The 21,681-nt window shown below is 35.9% G+C and overlaps 1 protein-coding gene across 1 annotated transcript; it reads right to left on the bottom strand.

Moving 5' to 3' along the window:
* Positions 1 to 17,990: 17,990 nt before the first annotated feature.
* On the bottom strand, positions 17,991 to 19,748 carry LOC116121168 (H/ACA ribonucleoprotein complex subunit 4-like). The gene has a single exon (XM_031407115.1). It carries the CDS (start codon positions 19,746 to 19,748, stop codon positions 17,991 to 17,993), a length of 1,758 nt encoding a protein of 585 aa, XP_031262975.1.
* Positions 19,749 to 21,681: the final 1,933 nt, after the last annotated feature.

The following is a 21,681-nucleotide window of genomic DNA, read 5'->3' as shown; positions in this document are numbered from 1 at the left end:
CTGTTTACTAAGTATGAAGCACTGGTAAGGGCTTTTTCCCAAAAAGACTTAGGTAGACTTGAGGTAAACAGAAGACATCTTACCTTCTCTAGGAGAGTTATATTCATTCTCTTAGCAACACCATTTTGCTGAGGTGTTTTTCTAATTATCCTATGCCTTAGGATTTCCTAGTCACTACAATACTTACCAAATTTTGCATTACAAAACTCCAGGCCATTATTAGTCCTAAGAGCCTTAACCCTCATATCAATTTGATTCTCCACTAACAGTTTCCAACTTTTAAATTTGGTTAAGGCCTCATACTTAGATCTAAGTAAGTAAACCCAGACTTTTCTATTGAAATCATCCACAATTAAGAGAAAATAACTATTTCCTCCATGGGACCTAACCTGTTCAGGTCACCACAGATTAGCATGAAGGTATTCTAGACAATTAGTTGCTAGATGGGTTCCTTTTGTGAAACTACCCTTGTGTTGCTTGCCCAACACACATGTTTCTTAGAAATCTAGAGATTTAATAGTATCTTTGCCAAACAGCCCCTACTGACCTAAGATATCCAACCCCCTTTGACTCATGTGACCTAATCTTAAATGCCATTTTTCTATTGCATTCAGGTTTGAAGAAATCGGTGCACTATTGTTTTTCCCAGAGTAATAGTCCCCACGCAAAATATACAACCCATTTCTTTTCAGCACCCTTAGCACTAAGTTGTTATTCTTGTATACATTGATGCAACCATTTTCTGCCCTATAACAACAGCAAACTTCATCTAAAGTTCCTAGGGATATTAGGTTTCTTTTTAGTTTAGGAATGAACCTAACCTTAGATAGCATTATTAGTTTACCATCTTCCAGTTTTAAGGTTATGTTACTTATTCCTCTAACCTTACATGCATTATTATTACCCATGAAGATAGTCTCATGCTCATCATCTCTAAACTCTTGAAACCACTCCCTGTTTGGGCTTATATGGAAGGAATAACCTAAGTATAGGACCTACTTTTAAATCTGGTCTGATCTAGACATGGTGAAGACATTTAAGACAACAATGTTTTCACTAGTGGAGGCTACATTACTGTCAGTGTTTCCCTGTTTTTGCTTTTTGATCCACTCAAAACAATTTTTTTTTTTTTAAATGCCCAGTTTTGTTACAGTAAAAACACTTTCTAGTCTCCCATTTTGTTTTACTAACACCTTTCCATTTCTTCTTATTCTTTGAGCCATTATTACGTTGCATGTTATGCCCTGAATGCCCTGAGTCTACTTTACCCTTCACAAACAAATTATTGTCGTTCCTCTTTTGGACCTTTAACTCTAATTCTCTAGCTTTTAATCAAGCAATTATTAGGTCAACACTGGGTACAGTACCAGTGTATTGAAGTGCATTTTTAACAACCAGGTACTCATCAGTTAGGGAATTCAATAAAATCATGGCTAAACTAGTATCACCTAACTCCTGATCTGTTCCTTCTAGAATTAGAGTCATTTTTAGAAATTTGTCCAGATTATCCTCTAAAGACATTGAGTTATCCATTTTATAAGAGAATAATGCACCTTTAAGAAAAATGAAATTTGGAGCAAACTGTAAAGCATACAATGTTTCGAGTTTACCCCATAAGGTGAGAGGAGTTTCCATGCCATCTACCTTCCTCAACACATTGTCCAAAAGGTTCATCACGATCAGATTGTAGGCTTCCTCATCAACCTCAGCCTTTTTCTTTAGTTTTTCCTTTGGCCACTTTGTTGAGTCTTTGTCCAGAGCAATTGCAACCTTGTTATGCGATAGTAATGCCTTGATCTTCTTCTTCCAGCTATTGAAGTCAATTTTCCCATCGTATTGGGAAATTTCCATCCGTGTGGTACTCATGGTGAGGTGTTTGTCAAACAGTGTTGAGAATCACTCTAAGATTCCTAGAATATATGAATTGATTTTGTTCTCAGACGATTGAAACACTAATTGAACGAAGCAACAACCCTAAATTATCTAGGAGTAGTCTGTTTTCAAAACCCCTATAAAATTTGGGTAAACCCTAGATCTTCAAGAGAAATTTTCGAATCAGAGAATCTTTTGACTTAAATCTAAGATCTAAGAGCCCTAGAGTGCTAAGGAACAATTAGATCAAGAAAGCACCAAATTTCTACGAAACCCCAAAATCCAAAAAGTTCAATTTGATTTACCCAAAAGAATTCAAGAAAGACTAACCCTAAAACTTCTAGCTCTGATACCATGTTGTGACTTGATCCAATTAACAACTTAGAATAGTTCTTGCAAACAAATCAAAGCAAACACACATAAACAACACACAATAATTACCGTGATTCACCTATTCAAGAGTGAATAGGCTACATCCACATTGAGCTTCACAACTGATGGGGCTCTCTGCACTAATCAATTCAAATATCCATGTTACAATCAATCAAGACTCAATTTGTTTACACAAGCTCAAATCCCTCTTCTCAAGACAAAACAGACCCGTAATCAAACCTAGGAGAAACTCTAACCTGGAGACCCCTAACCCGAGAGCAATCTACCCTCTAAGAGTGAATTTCAGCCACACTCAATTGATTACAACATATCTTTAAAGAAGAGCAGAAAAATATAGAGCAATAATCACTCAAAACACAGCAAAAACATGAGCAAAAGAGAGAGAATATCTAATATTTGTTTAACTTGAAATCTAGGGAAACTAGGCTGCTTTTATATTGTTGTAGACGTGGCTGAATGAGAGGCGTGAGATCTGATTGGGAATCAATGGCTGGATGTGTGTTTTAATTTTAGGCAGATACGGCAATGTTTTCTGATTTCACTTTCAACATCATCTTTATAAAGACATGTCAACCCCATATCTGATAAAGGAATAGATGATAATGGCACTCTTAAAAGAAAATACCCAAGATATATAACAAATGTCACTCACTCAATATAGAAGTGTGAGTAAAAATAAATAAAAGAACAATATAGCACGCTCACACCAAGATCAAAGAACATAATGCCCATAGCTTAGAAAGAAGAAAACAAATTATCTGATTGCAAATTGAGTATGAGTCTAACCAAATTGTTAATTAATTGTTAATTGTTAGAGAGGATAAATTGGAATTAGAAAAAAAAACAAATTGTTAATTATTTTTAATTTTTTGTCCTATTTATTAATTGTGAGAGGATAAATTGGAATTAGAAAAATAATTGTAAAAGATATCAAAAAAGATAAAAGGTGGGGAGCCAATAGTATTAGATAATTTCAAAATTAAATATAAAATTAATTTAATTTCGGAATTTTTAATATCTTTACACATGAATTCATGATGGCTAAGTTTGACTTTGAGCTTTTTCAAGATAAATTGTGTCAATTTAAGGGTGATACCATGTCACTTTTATGCTTAAGTTTGTATACAAATTTTGTAAGAGTAATACTACTCTTATAAAAACATAAAAGTTTCAAAAAGAAAAATAAAGTGAAAACATAATTGCTCACGATCTAAAATTGATTGACATTATTTTTGTGCATGCATGGTAAATTGGATATATCAAAGATAAATCCTAGGCATAAGCCACAAAGGATTCTTCTTGAGCATGGTAAGACCAGGCAGAGAATCAATATCTAAATCTTCCTCACTAATCGTTTCCCAATTAAACTTGTAAAGAAGATTAGCAAGTGATAGTTCCAGTGTCGCAACTCCTATGAGCATTCCTGGACAAATTCTTCTGCCACTACCAAATGGTATTAATTCATAATGTTGTCCGTTAAAGTCAATAGGGCTTTCAATGAATCTATCAGGATCAAATTCTTCAGGGTTTTTCCAAACTGCAGGATCTCTTCCTATTGCCTATGCATTCACATAAACCGTTGTTTTAGATGCTATTTCATACCCATCTACAATGCAATTTTCAATTGTTTCTCTTGGAACTAATAATGGACCTATTGGTTGCAATCTTTTTAGGGCCAAAAATCGTCTTGGGCTTGACGAGGCCCAATAACAAAATAAATATGTCACGGCCCAAGGCCTCAACCCAATCCCGATTGGGCCTACGCTTAAAATCACCTTGCGACCTACCCACTCTATGAGTTGGGCTATCTTATAAGTTAAGCTAAACTGGATTTCAGCCCATTAGCCTGCAACAGTCTATAAATAGGAAATCAGAATCCCATTCTATTTCCTCTTCTACTAAGATTACAAATCTTACTCAAACTATTAAACTTGATCTGATAAGGTCAAGAAATCATATCTCTTTCATGATAGGGATTATCTCCCAAAATAGGACTTAGTGTCCTACTGAGATTCCAACTCTTATTTAAACTATTAAACTTAATCTGATAAGGTCAAGAAATCATATCTCTTTCATGATAGGGATTATCTCCCAAAATAGGACTTAGTGTCCTACTAAGATTCCAANGTAATTGAATTGTCAGAACACGGCATCGTTTTGATAGTTGAGGAATCCGGTTGTCTCCAAGGCAAAGTGTATCTTAAACGTGAGGTATTGAGAACCTAAATTCTCTGTTTGGTTGCCGGGAAAATGAAATCAAATTTTGAAAAACTTTAACGTCTAGTTGCTTCTTTGAAAAAAAAAAATATTTGGAACAAGAGAAAAATTATATGTTTAACTTAGCTAACTAACTTGAATTAATGAATTTTAGTTTTTAACTTTGGTTAGGTATGGTACCCAGTAGTGTTCAGACTTTTATTCAAGTTATGTTTAGGGGATAATTTGTTTTGATTGACAGTTTTGGATGGTGAATTTGGCTTTGTCATTGTAGCTTTTCATGCAATATGAGCATACAGCGCAAGGGCGTCCCAGGTTTGGGGTGAGCTTTGGACTTTTTGTTGATTGCTTGAACACATTTTCGGTTCCTGACCATTCAAGCTTGATTGAAATTCGATATCTGGGGCCTGACATGGAACTTCTTCACAAAAGAATGAATTTATAATTCTTTCGAAAATTATATCATAGCTAAATATATTACTTATGGTTCACATGTTTTACTTTTGATGTAGGAATTGAATTAATTATAAAGTTAATAAAAGCTGTTGTGTGAAAATTGAATTAAGCAAATGTTTTAAAGTTGAGCCAAAATGTAGGCATTATTTGTATTTATCAAAGTTAATTTAGCAAAAGAGAGTGTTTTAACTTTATGGGCATATATGTAAATTTATCATTTTAAAAAACTGTCAGAACCGTTGGAAAATAAACTCCCAAGCACAGGTTGGGTGTTTTAAAAACCGCTACTAAAAACCCCTCAAAACCGCTACGGTGATTTACCCTCAAAACCGCTACGATGGTTTACTCTCATAACCGCTACCCTGAAACTGTCAAGCAGACCCTAATAGTATCTTTGCCAAAAAGCCGCTATTGACCTAAGATATTCAACCCCCTTTGACTCATGTGACCTAATCTTAAATGCCATTTTTCTGTTGCCTTCAGGTTTGAAGGAATCAGTGCACTATTGTTATTCCCAGAGTAATAGTCCCCACACAAGATATACAACCCATTTCTTTTCAGCCCCCTTAGCACTAAGTTGTTATTCCTGTATACATTGATGCAACTATTTTCTACCATATAACAACAGCCAGCTTCATCTAAAGTTTTTAGGGATATTAGGTTTCTTTTTAGTTGAGGAATGAAACTAACGTTAGATAGCATTATCAATTTATCATCTTCCAGTTTTAAGGTTATATTACCTATTCCTCTAACCTTACATGCATTATTATTCCCTATGGAGATAGTCTCATGTTCATCATCCCTAAACTCTTGAAACCACTCCCTATTTGGACTTATATGGAAGGAACTCCCTGAGTCTATGACCCACTCCTGAATCTGGTCTGATCTAGACACGGTGAGGACATTTGAGACAACAATGTTATCACTAGTGGAGGTTACATTACTCTTAGTGTTTCCCTGTTTTTGCTTTTTAATCCACTCAAAACATTTTTTCTTTAAATACCCAGTTTTGTTATAGTAAAAACACTTCCTAGTCTCCCCTTTTGTTTTACTAACACCTTTCCCTTTCTTCTTATTCTTTAAGCCATTATTCTGCTGCATGTTATACCCTGACTACCCTAAGTCTACTTTACCCTTACAAACAAATTATTGCCATTCCTCTTCTGGACCTTTAACTCTAATTCTCTAGCTTTTAATCCAACAATTATTAGGTCAACACTAGGTGCAATACCAGTGTATTGAAGTGCATTTTTAACAACCAGTTACTCATTAGTTAGGAAATTTAATAAAATCATGCCTAAACTAGTATCACCTAACTCCTAATCTGTTTCGTTTAGAATTAGAGTCACTTGCAGAAATTCGTCCAAATTATCCTCTAAAGACTTTGAGTTATCCATTTTATAAGAGAATAATGCACCTTTAAGAAAAACTAAATTTGGAGTAGACTGTAAAGCATACAATGTTTCGAGTTTACCCTATAAGGTGAGAGGAGTTTCCATGCCGTCTACCTTCCTCAACACATTGTCTGAAAGGTTCATCACAATCAGATTGTAGGCTTCCTCATCAACCTCAGCCTTTTTCTTCAGTTTTTCCTTTGGCCACTCCGTTGAGCCTTTCTCTAGAGTAATTGCAACCTTGTTATGCGATATCAATGCCTTCATCTTCTTCTTCCAGCTATTGAAGTCAATTTTCCCATCGTATTTGAAAATTTCCATCCATGTGGTACTCATGGTGAGGTGTTTGTCAGACAGTGTTGATCACCCTAAGAACCCTAGAATCTATGAAATGATTCTGATCTCAAACAATTGAAACATTAATTGAACAAAGCAGGAACCCTAGATTATCTAGGAGTAGTCAGATTTCAAAACCCCCACAAAATTTTGGTAAACTCTAGATCTTCAAGAGAAATTTTCGAATCGGAGAATCTTTTGACTTAAATCTAAGATCTAAAAGCCCTAAAGTGCTAAGGAACAATCATATCAAGAAAGCCCTAAATTTCTATGAAACCCTAAAATCCTAGAAGCTCAATTTGATTTACCCGAAACAATTCAAGAAAGACTAACCCTAGAAGTTATAGCTCTGATACCACTGTTGTGATTTGACCCAATTAACTACCAAGAACATTTCTTGCAAACAAATCAAAGCAAACACACACAAACAACACACAAGAATTACCGTGGTTCACCTATTCAAGAGTGAATAGGCTATGTCCACGTTGAGTTCCACAATTGATGGGGCTCTCTGCACTAATCAATTCAAATATCTAGATTACAACTCAATCAAGACTCAATTTCTTTACACAAGCTCAAATCCCTCTTCTCAAGACAAAACAGACCCGTAATCAAACCTAGGAGAAACTCTAACATGAAGACCCCTAACCTGAGAGCAATCTACCCTCTAAGAGTGAATTTTAGCCACACTCAATTAATTATAGCAGATCTGTAAGAATAGCAAAAAAATACAAAGCAACAATCAGTAAAAAACACAGCAAAAACGTGAGCAAAAGTGAGAGAATAAATGACATTTTGTTAACTTGAATTATGGGGAAAGTATGTTGCTTTTATATTGCTGTAGACATGGCTGAATGAGAGGCGTGAGATCTTATTGGGAATCAATGGCTAGATGCATGTTTTAACTTTAGGCAGATACGGCAGTGTTTCCTGACTTCACTTACAACACCAATACATCTTGATATTGCCTTAATTTAGTATAGATTTTATTATTATAATTTAAAATTTAATATTGAGTTATTTTAACAGGTGTAAAAAAGATTTACTTATATATATATATATGATGATCGGAGATGTTTGGTCCAATTTACGCGATCTCAACTAATCTCTCGGAACCTTGGAATTATCAGTCGGATAAGAGTTCCAATGACTATCCTTATTAGCACTAGCACTCAAGGAGAGACTCAAACTTAGGACCTCTTGAATAAAACACTTAAGAGTCTATGTTGAACCACTCGGTCATCCAAATGTAGTTTATGTTGATGTGTATTATATATTAAAAAAAATATTTATGTATTAATATTATCTTCTAATTTTTTTAACGTGAGCTCTTTTAAGTGAAGACAACCCTTTAATATCAAACATTAGATATGTAATCTACTGTTGTTTAATATTTTTGTGATAAACTTTACTATTTATATTATAAATTTAGGTTCTGAATTGCAAGAGCTTCACAACAATTGGGCAAACCCATTGGCTGACCCATTAACGCCAATGTCGGAGGGAGGTTAATGGAATGGGAGGCGGGAATCGTGAGAGGATGTGGAGAGTGTGTAAGTAAACGGCGAAAAGGGAGCGTGAGAGATTTGAAATATTAATATTCCCATGCAAAATAAAGGAGTAGTGGAGGGGAACATACCGGACTGGGAAAAGTTCATTCGGTGGGACACTCGACTATTCAATTATCACCAAACCACAAGAACCAACTTTTATTTATTTTTATTAAATTTTATTTCTTTTAATATCAAACTTGATATTGCCTATGTATATAAAAAGAGTGGTCACCACTCTCCTCTCTCTCTCTCTTGTAATCTAGCTGACCTCACACTATTTCTACTTGTATTACTTTGTTTTCCATGCAAAGGAGAGCCACAACATTAACACTAATATCTTTTACTTAAGCAGAGAGCATTTCATTTCAAAGAAAGCTTATTAGTTAAGAACTGCTAAAAAGCAAAAAAAACAAAAAGAGACGACCAGAGAAAACAACCAAATTTTATTATATTAAAATTAAATTATTAATAATATATAATATAAGCCACTCACTATCTAGCTACCTCCTTTATTTTTACTTCTCATCATCCTCTTCTTTCTTTATCTTTCTCTTCCCATTCCCTTTCTCTCTCTCATCTCTCTGCAACTCGCTCTTGTATGTTGTAGTGATTCTCCACTATATTATCTCACAAAAAAAAAAATAAAACACTCCATCAACCATTTTACAAAAAGACAAGAAAGATCAAGAACAATAGGGTTTTTTTCCTACGCATCCCCGCGGCTATCTTGATTCCGATCCAACTGGCAACAAGTAAAGGGTTTTTTTCTTTCCTTCTCTATCCATGTGTGTCCACAAGTAGTTTCTTTGCCAAAAAGCAAAATTTCAAAAGATAACTATTCTTGTTATTATTGTTATATCTTGTGTGAATATACCAATATGTATATTAGATTTTTGTTTTTTATATTTCCTTTTTTTTTTTTGTTTTTTTATTTTGTTGTTTTTTTTTGTTTTGCGTTTATCTATTGTCCAAATTTTACAGCAACTAAAATTCACCAAACGGGAGCAAATAGCGGTGTGAAATACTACTCCTGCAGTTTTGCTCCTCCTCGCTCCTCCACCGGCCACCGTACCTCCACATCCTCTGGAAGTGGTGGTGTTTGGGCTCAATCCGGCCCGGATCGATGGCAGATCGAGCCCCGTAGGGGCCAACGTAACACGAATGCCGTAAACAGGCACTGGAAAAATGTCCACGATGGAATGCACCAACACTAAATTTTCGCTACTTCAAAGCAAACGACTACAGCCTTTCTCACCTCGCCATTTCTTCAAGAACTTGCAGACTTTACTTGGACAATGTGGCGGCCGCCCTAAAAATGTTCCAGTCGGGGCGGCTGTATAAGTATAAAAAAGCGAAGGAAAGTTAGGCGCCAAAAGTTGCCAGTAGGTAACTGAGCGCCCCCACCTGTTTCTGGTTCCACAAACCAGATGTCTTCTAATAGTGGGACCCATTGATATATTGGCCTCGGGCCCGCAGGTTCCACCAACTGAGGTTCACATGTCTCCTCTTATCAGTCCTCAGTAGGCTGAATTTACGGTTTACATAGATATGGAGCTTAACTATGGTTTCAATCTGCTCCAATTTGTATGCGGCAACAAATGACTTGAATTTTCACATAGAGCAGTTCCTAGGGGGCTGTGAGAGAGATTTATGTCTGTGAAGAGGAAACGGTGGGCAGTAGAGGGGGGTGGGGGCGGTGTGGGTGAGCCACAAACCGGTTCCTCATTTATACACTTAGGTTGGTATCCGGATTTTGATAGGTGCGGAGAGTTGGGCGAGCGGTTATTTGCAACAAGCGATCAATACACAAATGAGTGGTGTGACGTCGATAGGGCTTTACAATGGGTGTTGAAGGCTATAGGTGAGTGTGGTAAAGGCTCTTCTGAGGAGTCAGGGGTCATACCCTTGAAAAGTGGATGATTGTTGAGCCAAAATCCGGTTCAAATGGTAAAAGCGGGAGGTACGCAAAGTGATAGATTCGGCGGCACTAAGCTTAAGCAGTACGAAGGGTGATGAGTGCAGGCGGTACAACAGCGGGGGTTAACGTTCTCATTGAGGACTTCGGTGAAATGGAGGACAACCATGAGATGAATTTTCAAGCAAGTTCATGGGATATCAAGGAAATACCATAACTGAATCCGACTACTAGGCAGTGTACAGATCTTTCGATTTAGCTCTTCTTCCGCGATGCCTTTAGATTTATCTCTTGCGGTGGAATTACAGACGGACGCGTTGAAGTTTTCCTCTATTTTTTTGTTTTCAGTGTAGCTTCGATAAAGAAATATGATCAAGACCTAAGTGACTGGTTCGGTTTGAACTCCATATGGATGTTTCAAATCCTAATACTTCAAGATGAATTGCGGGGCTTATTTTTCTTCTATATCAACTTTAGAACCCGAATAGTGGTGGAGTTTTTTTCGTGTCTTATCCGTTGAATGTTAGTTTGGTGCAATTGGTTTGTGTTTGGAATGGTGGAGTAGAAATGAAAAATGGGAGGGTTTATATACTACATCTACATCTTAAGCTCAGTATTTCAATCGAACGGTCGCCTGTGTTAAGTTTCTCATTGAGCACCGTGGCCAATCCTTTTTATCCATCCATTTTAATCACGATTTCCAGAAGATGATTTAGTTGCTCGTTCAATAAATTTACATTCAATATTAATGTAGAGAACAATTTTAATTATATGTCTATTATGAAGCCTCTTTTCTAGTACCGAAAAATGAATCTTATACGATCAATTTATTTTTTTAGTGTTAAGATCGATTGCGATGGCACCCTTTAAAAAATCTGTCCTGTAAAAGTCTCTTCGGATTATTCCATGCATTAATTTTGGAATATAAGAGTGCAGCTCCCATGTTGTTAAGGCTTTTTTCTGTTGATGGGATAAAACCATTTATGAAGTTAAAATTTCTGCTGATCGTTTCCTACTGGCGTTATGTTTGTTATAAAAGTTAAAACCCTTAAACATATCCTTAATTATTACTTACAATCTAATAGAAAGGCATGTTTTCGCACTCCTAGAAAGTATGGTAATTAACCTTGACGTTGTGATATATATACAATCTTGGTTGAAATGGATACTTACCAGCGCCAACAGAAAAAGGCGCCAACCAGAAATTTGCCTTATATCTAGATTTCTATTTCCTTCGGTCTTGTGGTAACATGACAGTATTATTTTAAGATAAAGAGTTTTTAGAACTAAGCAATAATCTAGATATACAAAAAGACCCTGATGCAAGCCCATAATGTGTTAACAAAATCTTCGACCCTAGTTGCAAATGATATGACTATAATATTCTTATGGGTTTTCAACCACCGAACTACAATCGGGGCAGGCTCTTGAACTTTCCTCAACAGGCTCCGATGTTTTGCGTGTGTTTCATTGTGATACTATTTCATGTTAACGAGTGTTGAAATATATAATGAGTCTACAAACTTCACTATAGGTAATATAGGGTGGGATTGATATATCGAGTTCTATTAGTTTGTGTTCACTTGTTCCTTAGGTCCAAGTTTTCAAGATATGACGGCAGACCCTAACGCTGGACTTAAGTACATCTAACTAAGAGAAAAAATGTATTGTTCGTAGCCTATCTCTGTTCTAGTATGAAAGAAGCAGTTGCTCATGATGGTTATACGAATATTTTACAGTATCTTTCGTTTCTTTCCATCCTGCAGATTAGAATGCCAGAACAGTCCTGGGTGCTACTTTATACTCCTTTGTTGGTATAAACAAATGTGGGAAACTGAACGAACTCCACACATAGAGTTTAGGGTGGACTTCAACTCTCCAAACCGAGAAACCAATTTGTTTACGATGCATGTGGCATTTGATTAATCTATTACATTGCATAATGAGAGAGAGAAGAAGAGAGAGAGTGATAGAAACCAGTATGATCTTATTGATACTAAAAATCCAAAACACTGGTTAGGACTGAAGAAGAGAAAGAATCAAGGAATGATTTTAGTGTAAATATGTATTGTTTTTTTTTTCAAACGTGAGTGCGACCATGATTCTGAGAACCCATTCGCTAATATTATAGTCTTTATAATGAAGATTTACGCAAGGGGACCAAACGCGACTGCAAAAGACGTCTAAAACGCCTAAGATTCCACAACCCAAACAACCTCATGTTCAAAACTGTTAAGAATAATAACAGAGAAATCTCTTCTCAAGTTTTTTGGCAGAATAAGAATACAGAAAAGACTGCAAGGAAGGCCACACAGGGGCAGAATCCCCCATCATTTTGTGACTGTTTTGTACACTTTGGTTTTGTACGGAGGTGTGTTTATAGGTTTTTCACCCTTACTCCAGTGACAATAAATGACTACTGACTGAATCAATCATAGATTGAATTGAATGATCTGCGCTGGACCCGTTATCCTTTATACGCGCGTGAAGCGTCGTTCTTCACGACTAACTAGAGACAAAGTACAGTCTTTGTCAGTATGTTGACCTGACAGGAGCAGGCTCCCTTTGTCCAAGTGAACTTCACATCGGGTTTAGAGTATGTGGGATTCTGGAACTATTGTTAATGTTACAGTCACTACAGAACCTGTACTCAGCTTCTGTTAAACTTGTCCCATTTGGTCATGCTACTGACACACTAGGACTCTGTGTTTGCTCCATATTAACAGAAACGACTTTGACCTTCTCTGTTAGAGAATTGGGGCCCAGCGCAGCCTCACAATTTTCCTGCCGATTTTCCAGGGAAAAAAAGAGTTTTCTCGGTAAAAAAAAAAAAAATTTTTTGTTTCAGTCTTTTGATTTAACGGTGTTTGGACAATTGTTAGAATATCTCGGTTGAAAGTTTTTTATAGTTTTAATGAAGAAACGTTTTTTTGAATCTTTGTCTTGTACAGTTCTATGTCATTTTAATATAGATAATGGGAATATTATCTTGTACTGCCTTTTGTATTGTTCTCACCGGAAAAAAAAAAAAAAGGAATATATTTATGATAAAAAGACTTTTGATTTAGATGTCGAATATTAAAATTCTTTTATATTATACCTACAGAGAACATTCTTTGATGCTTCCTACTTTTGTGTTGTCCATGAACTAAATTTTCCCTTCATTTCTAGGTAGATATATTGTAGGTTTATTGGCTAAGTAAACCATTAAAGACAAATAATTACAGTTTTTTTGTAATTGATACAATTCGGAAAATTTTAGTGAAGTGTTTGCTGAAAGCTGGACAAACTGTTCATCAATAGACCTAATGTTTTTCAAGGCTATAGAAACAGAAAAGTGAAACATGCATGAAAAAAATCAGATTAATTAGTGCCTTAAGTTGGACCGATGTTTAAATATTTAATATCATGAAAAAAATCTACCTGGGTCAGAAAGAAACTTCCTCAATGTACTACAAATATTAACAAAATAGAATATAATATATGAAGTATTGTTATAATTACATATTATATTCCGACTGGGATTGGCCATCTTGAAGAGGAATCTGGAGTTTTTTTTGATTTGCTTTTGCAAGAACCAAGGCTGCATACCAAGAACGATAAAGCACATTCAAACCGTCAAAAATAAAGAGAGCAAACAAAACCATACTCTCTCTCATTCTCTCTCTCTAAAAACAGTCATAGATGGATAAAGAATAATATAATCGCATAGTTTGGTCGAATCGCGTCATCTTCAATAATATTTTTCTCTGAGTGACCCCAAATTAAATAGATGATGAGCAACTGTCTGTTGGTATTATAATTATCTATAAAAAAAGACATAAAGAGAAAACTATAGTACGAAGAAGATTGGCTCGGAATCCAGCAATCTTAATGATCTAATATTTTCATATTGAAATGGGTTCAATGACTTCTCTATTGATACCCACATGATTGTGTGAGAAAAAATCTCTCTCAAACTATAGCGCACTTTCACTTTGTAACGTCCGTTGTTAATATAACTGGTCTCTCTCTCTCTCACTCTCTCTCTCTCTCTCTCTCTCCTCTCTCTCTCTCTTTCTCTAGTTGATCTCGGAACAAGTGGAGAATGAAATAAAAGCCAGATTCCAACTCTCTCTGAGTCCCACGTTCCTCCACATGTGCTCAATCATACACATGCATGTCCCAGAATTTAGTATTCCATTCTCCCCGCCCTATTCATTCATTTCTCTCTATGAATTCTCTTGACCCCACTTCACTAAATGACTTTAGTTCCTTAACAGTCTCATAATTCTACTGTGATTTCCTTAACTTGGTTAATATTCAATCTTCAAACACCATTAAGTGGATTTTTCGCTCTCTCGTCATAATCAAACAATCACCATCTCCACTGGGAATTTGCCAACCTAATTTTTTTTTTTATCAGCCGTAGATGACATAAACTACGTGTAATTAATTAGGATTAAAAGAAAAGAGATCTACATTTGTGAGTCTCCACTTTAAATGCGTATCAAACTGAAAATAACTCTTTTCTTTATCCCATATCTGTATCCTTGTGTTGCTGGGCCAAGTGAATGGACCAATCAAAGTTGAAGACAATCACTTTCAAGGGTAGCAGCATCCTAAGATGTCACTTTTTCATGTGTCCAAAGAGCCATGGAATTGACCAATATATTTTATAACATTTAAAGAGAGCTGTAACACATCCATCCACTGTGCTGGAACAATATAAGCCCTCGGATGTAATGGATGGGGATGAGAATCTAGTTGGCATTGGCCATTCAACAATCTGGCCTTAATTTTTTAAGATGAATTATAGTTCTTAGTACTTAAGGCATATACTTATAATCTAATCAATGTGCCTATTGCTATAGTATTTGTTGCCGCGTGATTTTAGACACCAACTAACCCACATGCACAACGTTGATTGATCAAGAGGTACACGTGATTAGTGAGTAAAAAAAGAAATAAATGCCAAGGAAAGCCTTTTAAATTGGTTCGGATGCTAAGGTAGCAAGTCCTATATCCACTGATTTTGTATTAATAAAGTGGGTCAGGTCGCAACAGCGCGAGACTTACAAATGATGACAAGAAAAGTAAATACCAAGTTGCAGAGAGAGAGAAAGCTAATTTCAAGTAAAAATAAACCGAATCCCTTTATGAAGGGGTCTTCCTCATTTTATAGTGAGGTTAGTGCAAGTATCATCAGTAAATCCATGGGTTAGGGGAATGTCAGGAATAAATCCGGCTTTATGTCCATTTTCCACCTTCCAAACTGATTTTACGCGATTTAGAGCAGGGAAAAAGACGCGTGGGAGCTCCATAGCTATTGGCAGGCCTACGTGGGTCTACTTTTCTGACAGGAGCACGTCACCCTCTCTTACGTTAGCCCTGATTTTCCAGTAGTAACAGTATTCAATGTTTCGCATGAGATGTAGCACGTGTGTGTGTGAATACTATATATATATAACTTCTGATTTAGTAATGTTGATATGCATTCTCTCAAGTACAGGATAAATGATTCTTCAATTTTCTGGAGCTTAATTGAATCATGTGTTAAGAATAGAATATTTGTAATATATCTGGCACTTCATAATGAAAAGCTTTACTGGAGAGGAGATGAGGTACAGTTTAAATCAAAATGATTCCATATATATAAGATTTCATGAACTCTAGATATATATAATATGATCCATTTATATTTTATTCTTCAAAACCACGTCAAAGAAGTTGTGCTATAATCAATGACAGAGTAGTCAGTAGTCAGCTTATTTTAATTAGAGGCACGAAAGCAGTGGCTTCAATTCTGTAAAAACAATATACAATTGAAAAGAAGATATAGATGAAGCATTTTGCACTATGGTATAGCAAGTGGTGTGTCATCTTCATGCAAAACAAAATTAAATTCTCTTCATTGTGATTGCTTATCATAATCATGAAATATATTTAACATTTATAAAGAACTTGGGGTCGGTTTTCTTCTCAGTGTGTTTGATTGACAGATACATATATGGGTTCTTGATGGATGGGAGTTTATTTTGTTATTTTGTTTTGTTTCTGCATATGCGGAATGGATGCTTCGCGAGGAAGCACTCGTTTTTGGCTTGTTTTTTTTATGCCCTTTAAGTTTCACCTGTCACAAGGAGGAGGAGAGGAGATTTGTTTGACCCATTTGCAGAGATTATGAAAAACACTGGAAAATTAAAATAGCTTACTCACTGTATTTATGGCCCCTACTAATTCCAGCCGGGCAGTGGCAGGCCGGCGGCATAGCCATACTGCCCACTGACTAATATATATATATATATATATATATATAATATATATATATATATATATATATATATATATATATATATATATATATATATAAGTGCACTGATGGAATTGCGGTCAACAGAATAAATAATTAATCCAGAAGATTGTTAAAATCAAATTTAGGGTTTGGTTCCAAGTTTATTTATTTATTTTTTTTATCATTGGGTACCCGGACCATTTGCGTATAATTAACTAATTCTTAAGAACTTAAAATTGTCAGTTGTAAGACCTAGTGGCCACATGCATGAGAACCTAGGGAGACTCGAATTCAGAGGTTTATAAACCCTCATTTTGCTCTTTTACAATCATCCACTCAATGGTGATGATTTGTTAATTTACGGAAAAAAAAATTTAGAATCCAAGGGTTTTCATTCTTGGTTATCTTTTAAGTTTTAAACATCTTTAATTGTCTCGCTTGTCAATTAAAAAATTTCTATGGCCAATGGACAAGATTTAATGACATAAAATAGCTATTCTTTCAAAGCATGTCAAAATAAAAAAAAAACAAAATTTGTGAAAATTAAAGACAAAAAAACAAGCAACCCAGTAATTACTTTTTCTTTTTATTAGGACATAGAAATGAAAATGTTACCTTGGTTTAATATATATATCCTTGTTATTCTATGTTTGATGAAGAACAGAAATGGTTTATCTATAATTTTTCAAAAGAAAGTATAAAAATTTTGGCCGGTGAAAATTTTAATTTATACAGAACATTAATATTTAAAAGCCGAATCAAAGATGAAAAATTCAAGAAGAGGATCTAAACTTAAAATGGGTATGTCGATTTCTTCTAAGTTTCTATAGTTCTCTAGACTTGACATTTCATGTAGGTTTTATAAGAGATCCTGACTTTGATTTTCATATAATTATTCACAGAAATTTTAATGGGTTTGGGTTTGTTTCATCCACCAAAAGTAGAATGTTAGTCTAAGGAAATACAGGCCAAACTTTGGGCCTCAAAGTGGGTTTGGGCTCACCATGTTCATGTTGGACATTGGGTTATTTCAGGAGAGATCTTTTATGTGTTGTAAAGTAATTAAATTCAACAAAGGTAAAATTAGGTTTCTCTAAAATTTGAAAGATTACAAGATCTGTGAATTGGAGAAGTAAAATGGTTCGATTTATCCTCAAAGCTGATGCACTATTGCGCATGTGAAGCTTCCCCTCAATCTCAGGCTTGAAATACTTAATTCCCAGAATGAGAAAAGAAACGCCCTCATCCAACAATGACCAAAATCCAAAAATAATGTCAACTCAATGTTATAGAATTTTAATCAATTACTACCTCAAAGATTACATACTTATTTTTCAACTGATTAAACATGTAAAAAAGTAGCACATATCATGCATGAGAAATGAGGATCTCTTATTAAACAAGAAACATATAAAATGATGATGAATTGAAAATACTGAATTAGCTCTGGAAACCATTTACAAAGACTAGCAAAACTTATAACGGTCGTTCAGAAAATACATTAGAGTCTAAGGAATCATCAAATATTCATTTGATACTAGACAGAAACATATAAGCACACATTAAAGTGTTCATATCAATTATTCTTCTTGTACATCTTTGTTCTTTTTCTTTTTCTTCTTCTTATTCTTCTTCTCAGTCATATCAGCCTCCCCATCACCTGCACTATTATCAATGCCAGAAGGCAATTTAGCATCAGCATCCAATTCTTGTTTGTCTTTCTTCTTCTTTTTCTTCTTCTCAGACTTCTCCACTGTGTCCACATCTGAAGAAACTACATCCCCGTTCTCTTTATCCTTCTTTTTCTTTTTCTTATTCTCTTTCTTTTCAACCTCAACCTCAACCCCCACCTCCTCATCCTTCACCTTCTCACCCTTCAATTTCTCTTCTTCTTCTCCAACTCTAATTCTCTTAGCAGGAACCTGAACAGGGTTGTCAGTGATTTTGTCCAATTTGCGCTTATGACCATCCTCAACTTCCTCATCCTTGCTTTTCTTCTTCTTCTTTATCTTTTCCTTTTCCACCTGAGCCGATTCAGCTGCAAGGCTTGCAACCAAAGAATCCCCACCAGTTGGTAAAACCACATTTCTCAACCATTCAGCAGGAGTATTCCCATTTGGCTTTCCATGCTTATCCAATATCCCTTCTGCAATCATCTTCTTCTTCATCGAGGCTCTAGGCCCCAATCCCCACTTCCTTGGATAAGTATCCCTATCCATCACAACCCTCCTAATCTTTGCCACCGCACCATGATCACAAGTTGCCATCACCGCAGTAGTCATCTCTGCAATGCCCAATGCAATTGCTTCCCCTTTCGTAGTCATTAGCACAATTTCCTCCCCAACCTCAATATCATTCTCAAACCTCAACAGCCCTGGAATCATCAACTTCGCCCCGTAACAAATCGCATTCACAGCTGAATCCTTCACAACCAATCTCTTATAACTAGTCAACAACACTTCAAGCGGCATAACAACCCTCCTCAAATAACTCTCATCCCTGTAATTATCATAAACCCATTGCGCATCCATCACATCGTGCATTGTAACCATATTATCATTCTCCCCCATAATCCCAGACCTCACTCGCCTAAGCTCCTGCATATGACCACCAACGCCAAGAATCAATCCCAAATGCACACACATGGTCCTCACATAAGTACCAGCCTCGCAAGATATCCAAAAAACAACTAAATGCCGATCAGGGTCATACTCAAGCAACTTACTTTCATATATAGTCCTAATCCTAAGCTGTCTTTTAACCGCCGAAATCAACGGCGGCCTTTGAAACACAGCCCCAGTTAAAGTTTCAAGTGCTTTCGCAACTTTTGCCACGTCAGGCACTTTATTATGCAATCTTGCGACACAAATATACTCTTTACCAGCCCCTTGTTGAGATTTAACAAGGCGCGTGGCTCGATCAAGGCAAACAATAAGGTTACCGGTCACTTTGGGGTCCAAAGTACCACTGTGACCAGTTTTTTCAACGCGTAGAAGGCGTTTGATCCACGCAACAACCTCGTGCGAAGACGGGTTAGCGGGTTTATCAAGATTGAGAACACCGTACCTTAAGTACTCGGTAAGAGGGCGCTTGAGAGGAGAGTAACCGGCGGGAATAGGAGTGTAGTGTCCGGTTCGTACATTGAGACGGTCGTAGTTTTTTAACAAGATTGGCCATTGAGATGTGTCCTCTGGAGGAGTGAAGTTCTGGGGTTTGATCATGAAGTCCGTGGAGTCATTTTGAGTTGGGTTGGGATCAGAGCCGGTGGTGGTTTGGTCCTTTGAACGATGAAGCTTTTTCTTTTTCTTCTCCGAACGAGAAACTTCGACCTCGGACATGGCTCACTGTGTAGTACAGAGTAGCGCAGTATAGTTATTAGTTTGTTCTGGTTTTTTCTAGGGTTTTAGAAATTTCGCGGCCAAAGTTTAGTGGCTTTTGTTTCTACTTTTCAATTTTCATTTTGGTGGGTTTCTTTGTTGGACTCATGCTCAATAAATATTTATAGATGGGTTTTGCGTGGGTCAATTGAGCTACATTCCAGTTGTTCGAGGCTTCGAGCTGGAGCCCAAATGATGAGCTTAAGATTGGCTCTAGACGAGACGAGTCCACCTGAATTGAAAATTTCCGTTTGTTTAAGTTTTTAAGAGTAGGATTTAATCAATTAGAATAAGATTATGGAAATGTGTTTGGTATATTTTTTGAATATATTTTCTGAAAATATTTAAATTATTTTTAATTCCTTACATGTGTTAATTTAATAAAACACTCCCACAATAAAAATTTAAAATTAACAAAAATATCATCACCCACTCAACTATTGTCGGTAGCCGACCATTACCATCGGACGATGGCCGAAAGTCACCAAAATGGCACACGATCGGTTGGATCTCACTGATCGTGTGCCGATATAGCCAAAAACGGTTAGATCTGGCTAAAAACGTCCTAATCGATACACAATTGACCAGATCCAACCGATCGTGCGTCATTCCAACGACTTTCGACCATCGTTTGGCGGTGATGGCCAGTTGTCGGCAATAGTTGGATGGGAGGGGGTGTTTTTGTTAATTTATAAACTTTTATTGAGAAAAATAGTTATTAATATTTTGAATAGAATATAATATGATTGGATTTTGAATTGAAAAGTCAATATTAAAACAAATACGTATTTCACTGTATTTGATAGGATAGGATATGATTGGAAAAGTTAAACAAATGGGGGGTGTAATTTGAATTGTTAATTTATCTTTATGAATACACCTGATTATATGAAGATAACAAAGCGTGCGAATTGCTAAATCAAGCAAATTTGTTCCCTTTTTTTTATCTTATTATTAGTCATTAAAAGCTTCCTTTCATTTTCATCTTCATTTTTTTTTTTTTTTTCTTTTTCGAAAGTTTCTCATTTTTTAAGAAACAACATTATTGTTTAGCAGCCATTGAAGAGACCAGCCCTAGAGCCAAAGAGAAGATAAATCTTAAACATCAACAGGTGAGCATATACATTATACGGTTTGAAAGTAAGTACTTGGATTCAATTTCATGCATTTGGCAGTACTTTGTGTGCTCCAGGTTGATGCCAACCAAACATATGAGTATTGTTAGTAAAGCTCGGGATGTTTTGATGTTTACTATTCACAACAAGATGATGACGAATGTGGGAAATATAATCTTTTACAAGATACAAATTTCAGCGAAGCATCTAAAAACAGGTTTCTACTTCCCTCATCTGATAACTGCATTGTGTAAGCAATTTGGGGTGCCATTAAATTATGAGGAGATGTTAATCCTACCTAGAGTGTGTTTGACAATGCAATTTTTGAAAAATCTCACAAGTGGGGGAAAAGTGGAAGGATCAAATACTAAAACCTCTATATCTAAGAAGACGTCCAAGAAAGATCAATTGACAAAGATGAGTGAGGATATGGAAAAATTGAGCAAGAGACAAGATGACAAGAGGCTTGGATGACTGTGCAAACTCCAAGAATTCTAATCTCCAATGAGTGGTTGATCTTCTCTCTTTCCAGTCCGAAATCTCCAAGAATTCTCACGCTGATCCTAAAACTAACTAAAGACCTTTATTTATAGTGCTAGGATTTGTGGGTCGAATAGGGAAAAGTCTAATTCAATTAAAACAACTGAAATTCAGACCAAGCTTTACACAGCCCATACAGGCCCGCTCTACATCACTACAGCGTTAGAAATGGTCACTATAGCGATGGTTCTTCTCATCCAACAAGTCTGAAATATTCAAAATTTGACAAGATCATAAAA

The sequence above is a fragment of the Pistacia vera genome, unplaced genomic scaffold, assembly GCF_008641045.1.
Source record: "Pistacia vera cultivar Batoury unplaced genomic scaffold, PisVer_v2 Contig969, whole genome shotgun sequence".
Taxonomy (NCBI): domain Eukaryota; kingdom Viridiplantae; phylum Streptophyta; class Magnoliopsida; order Sapindales; family Anacardiaceae; genus Pistacia; species Pistacia vera.
This window is presented reverse-complemented; position numbering and strand designations above follow the sequence as displayed.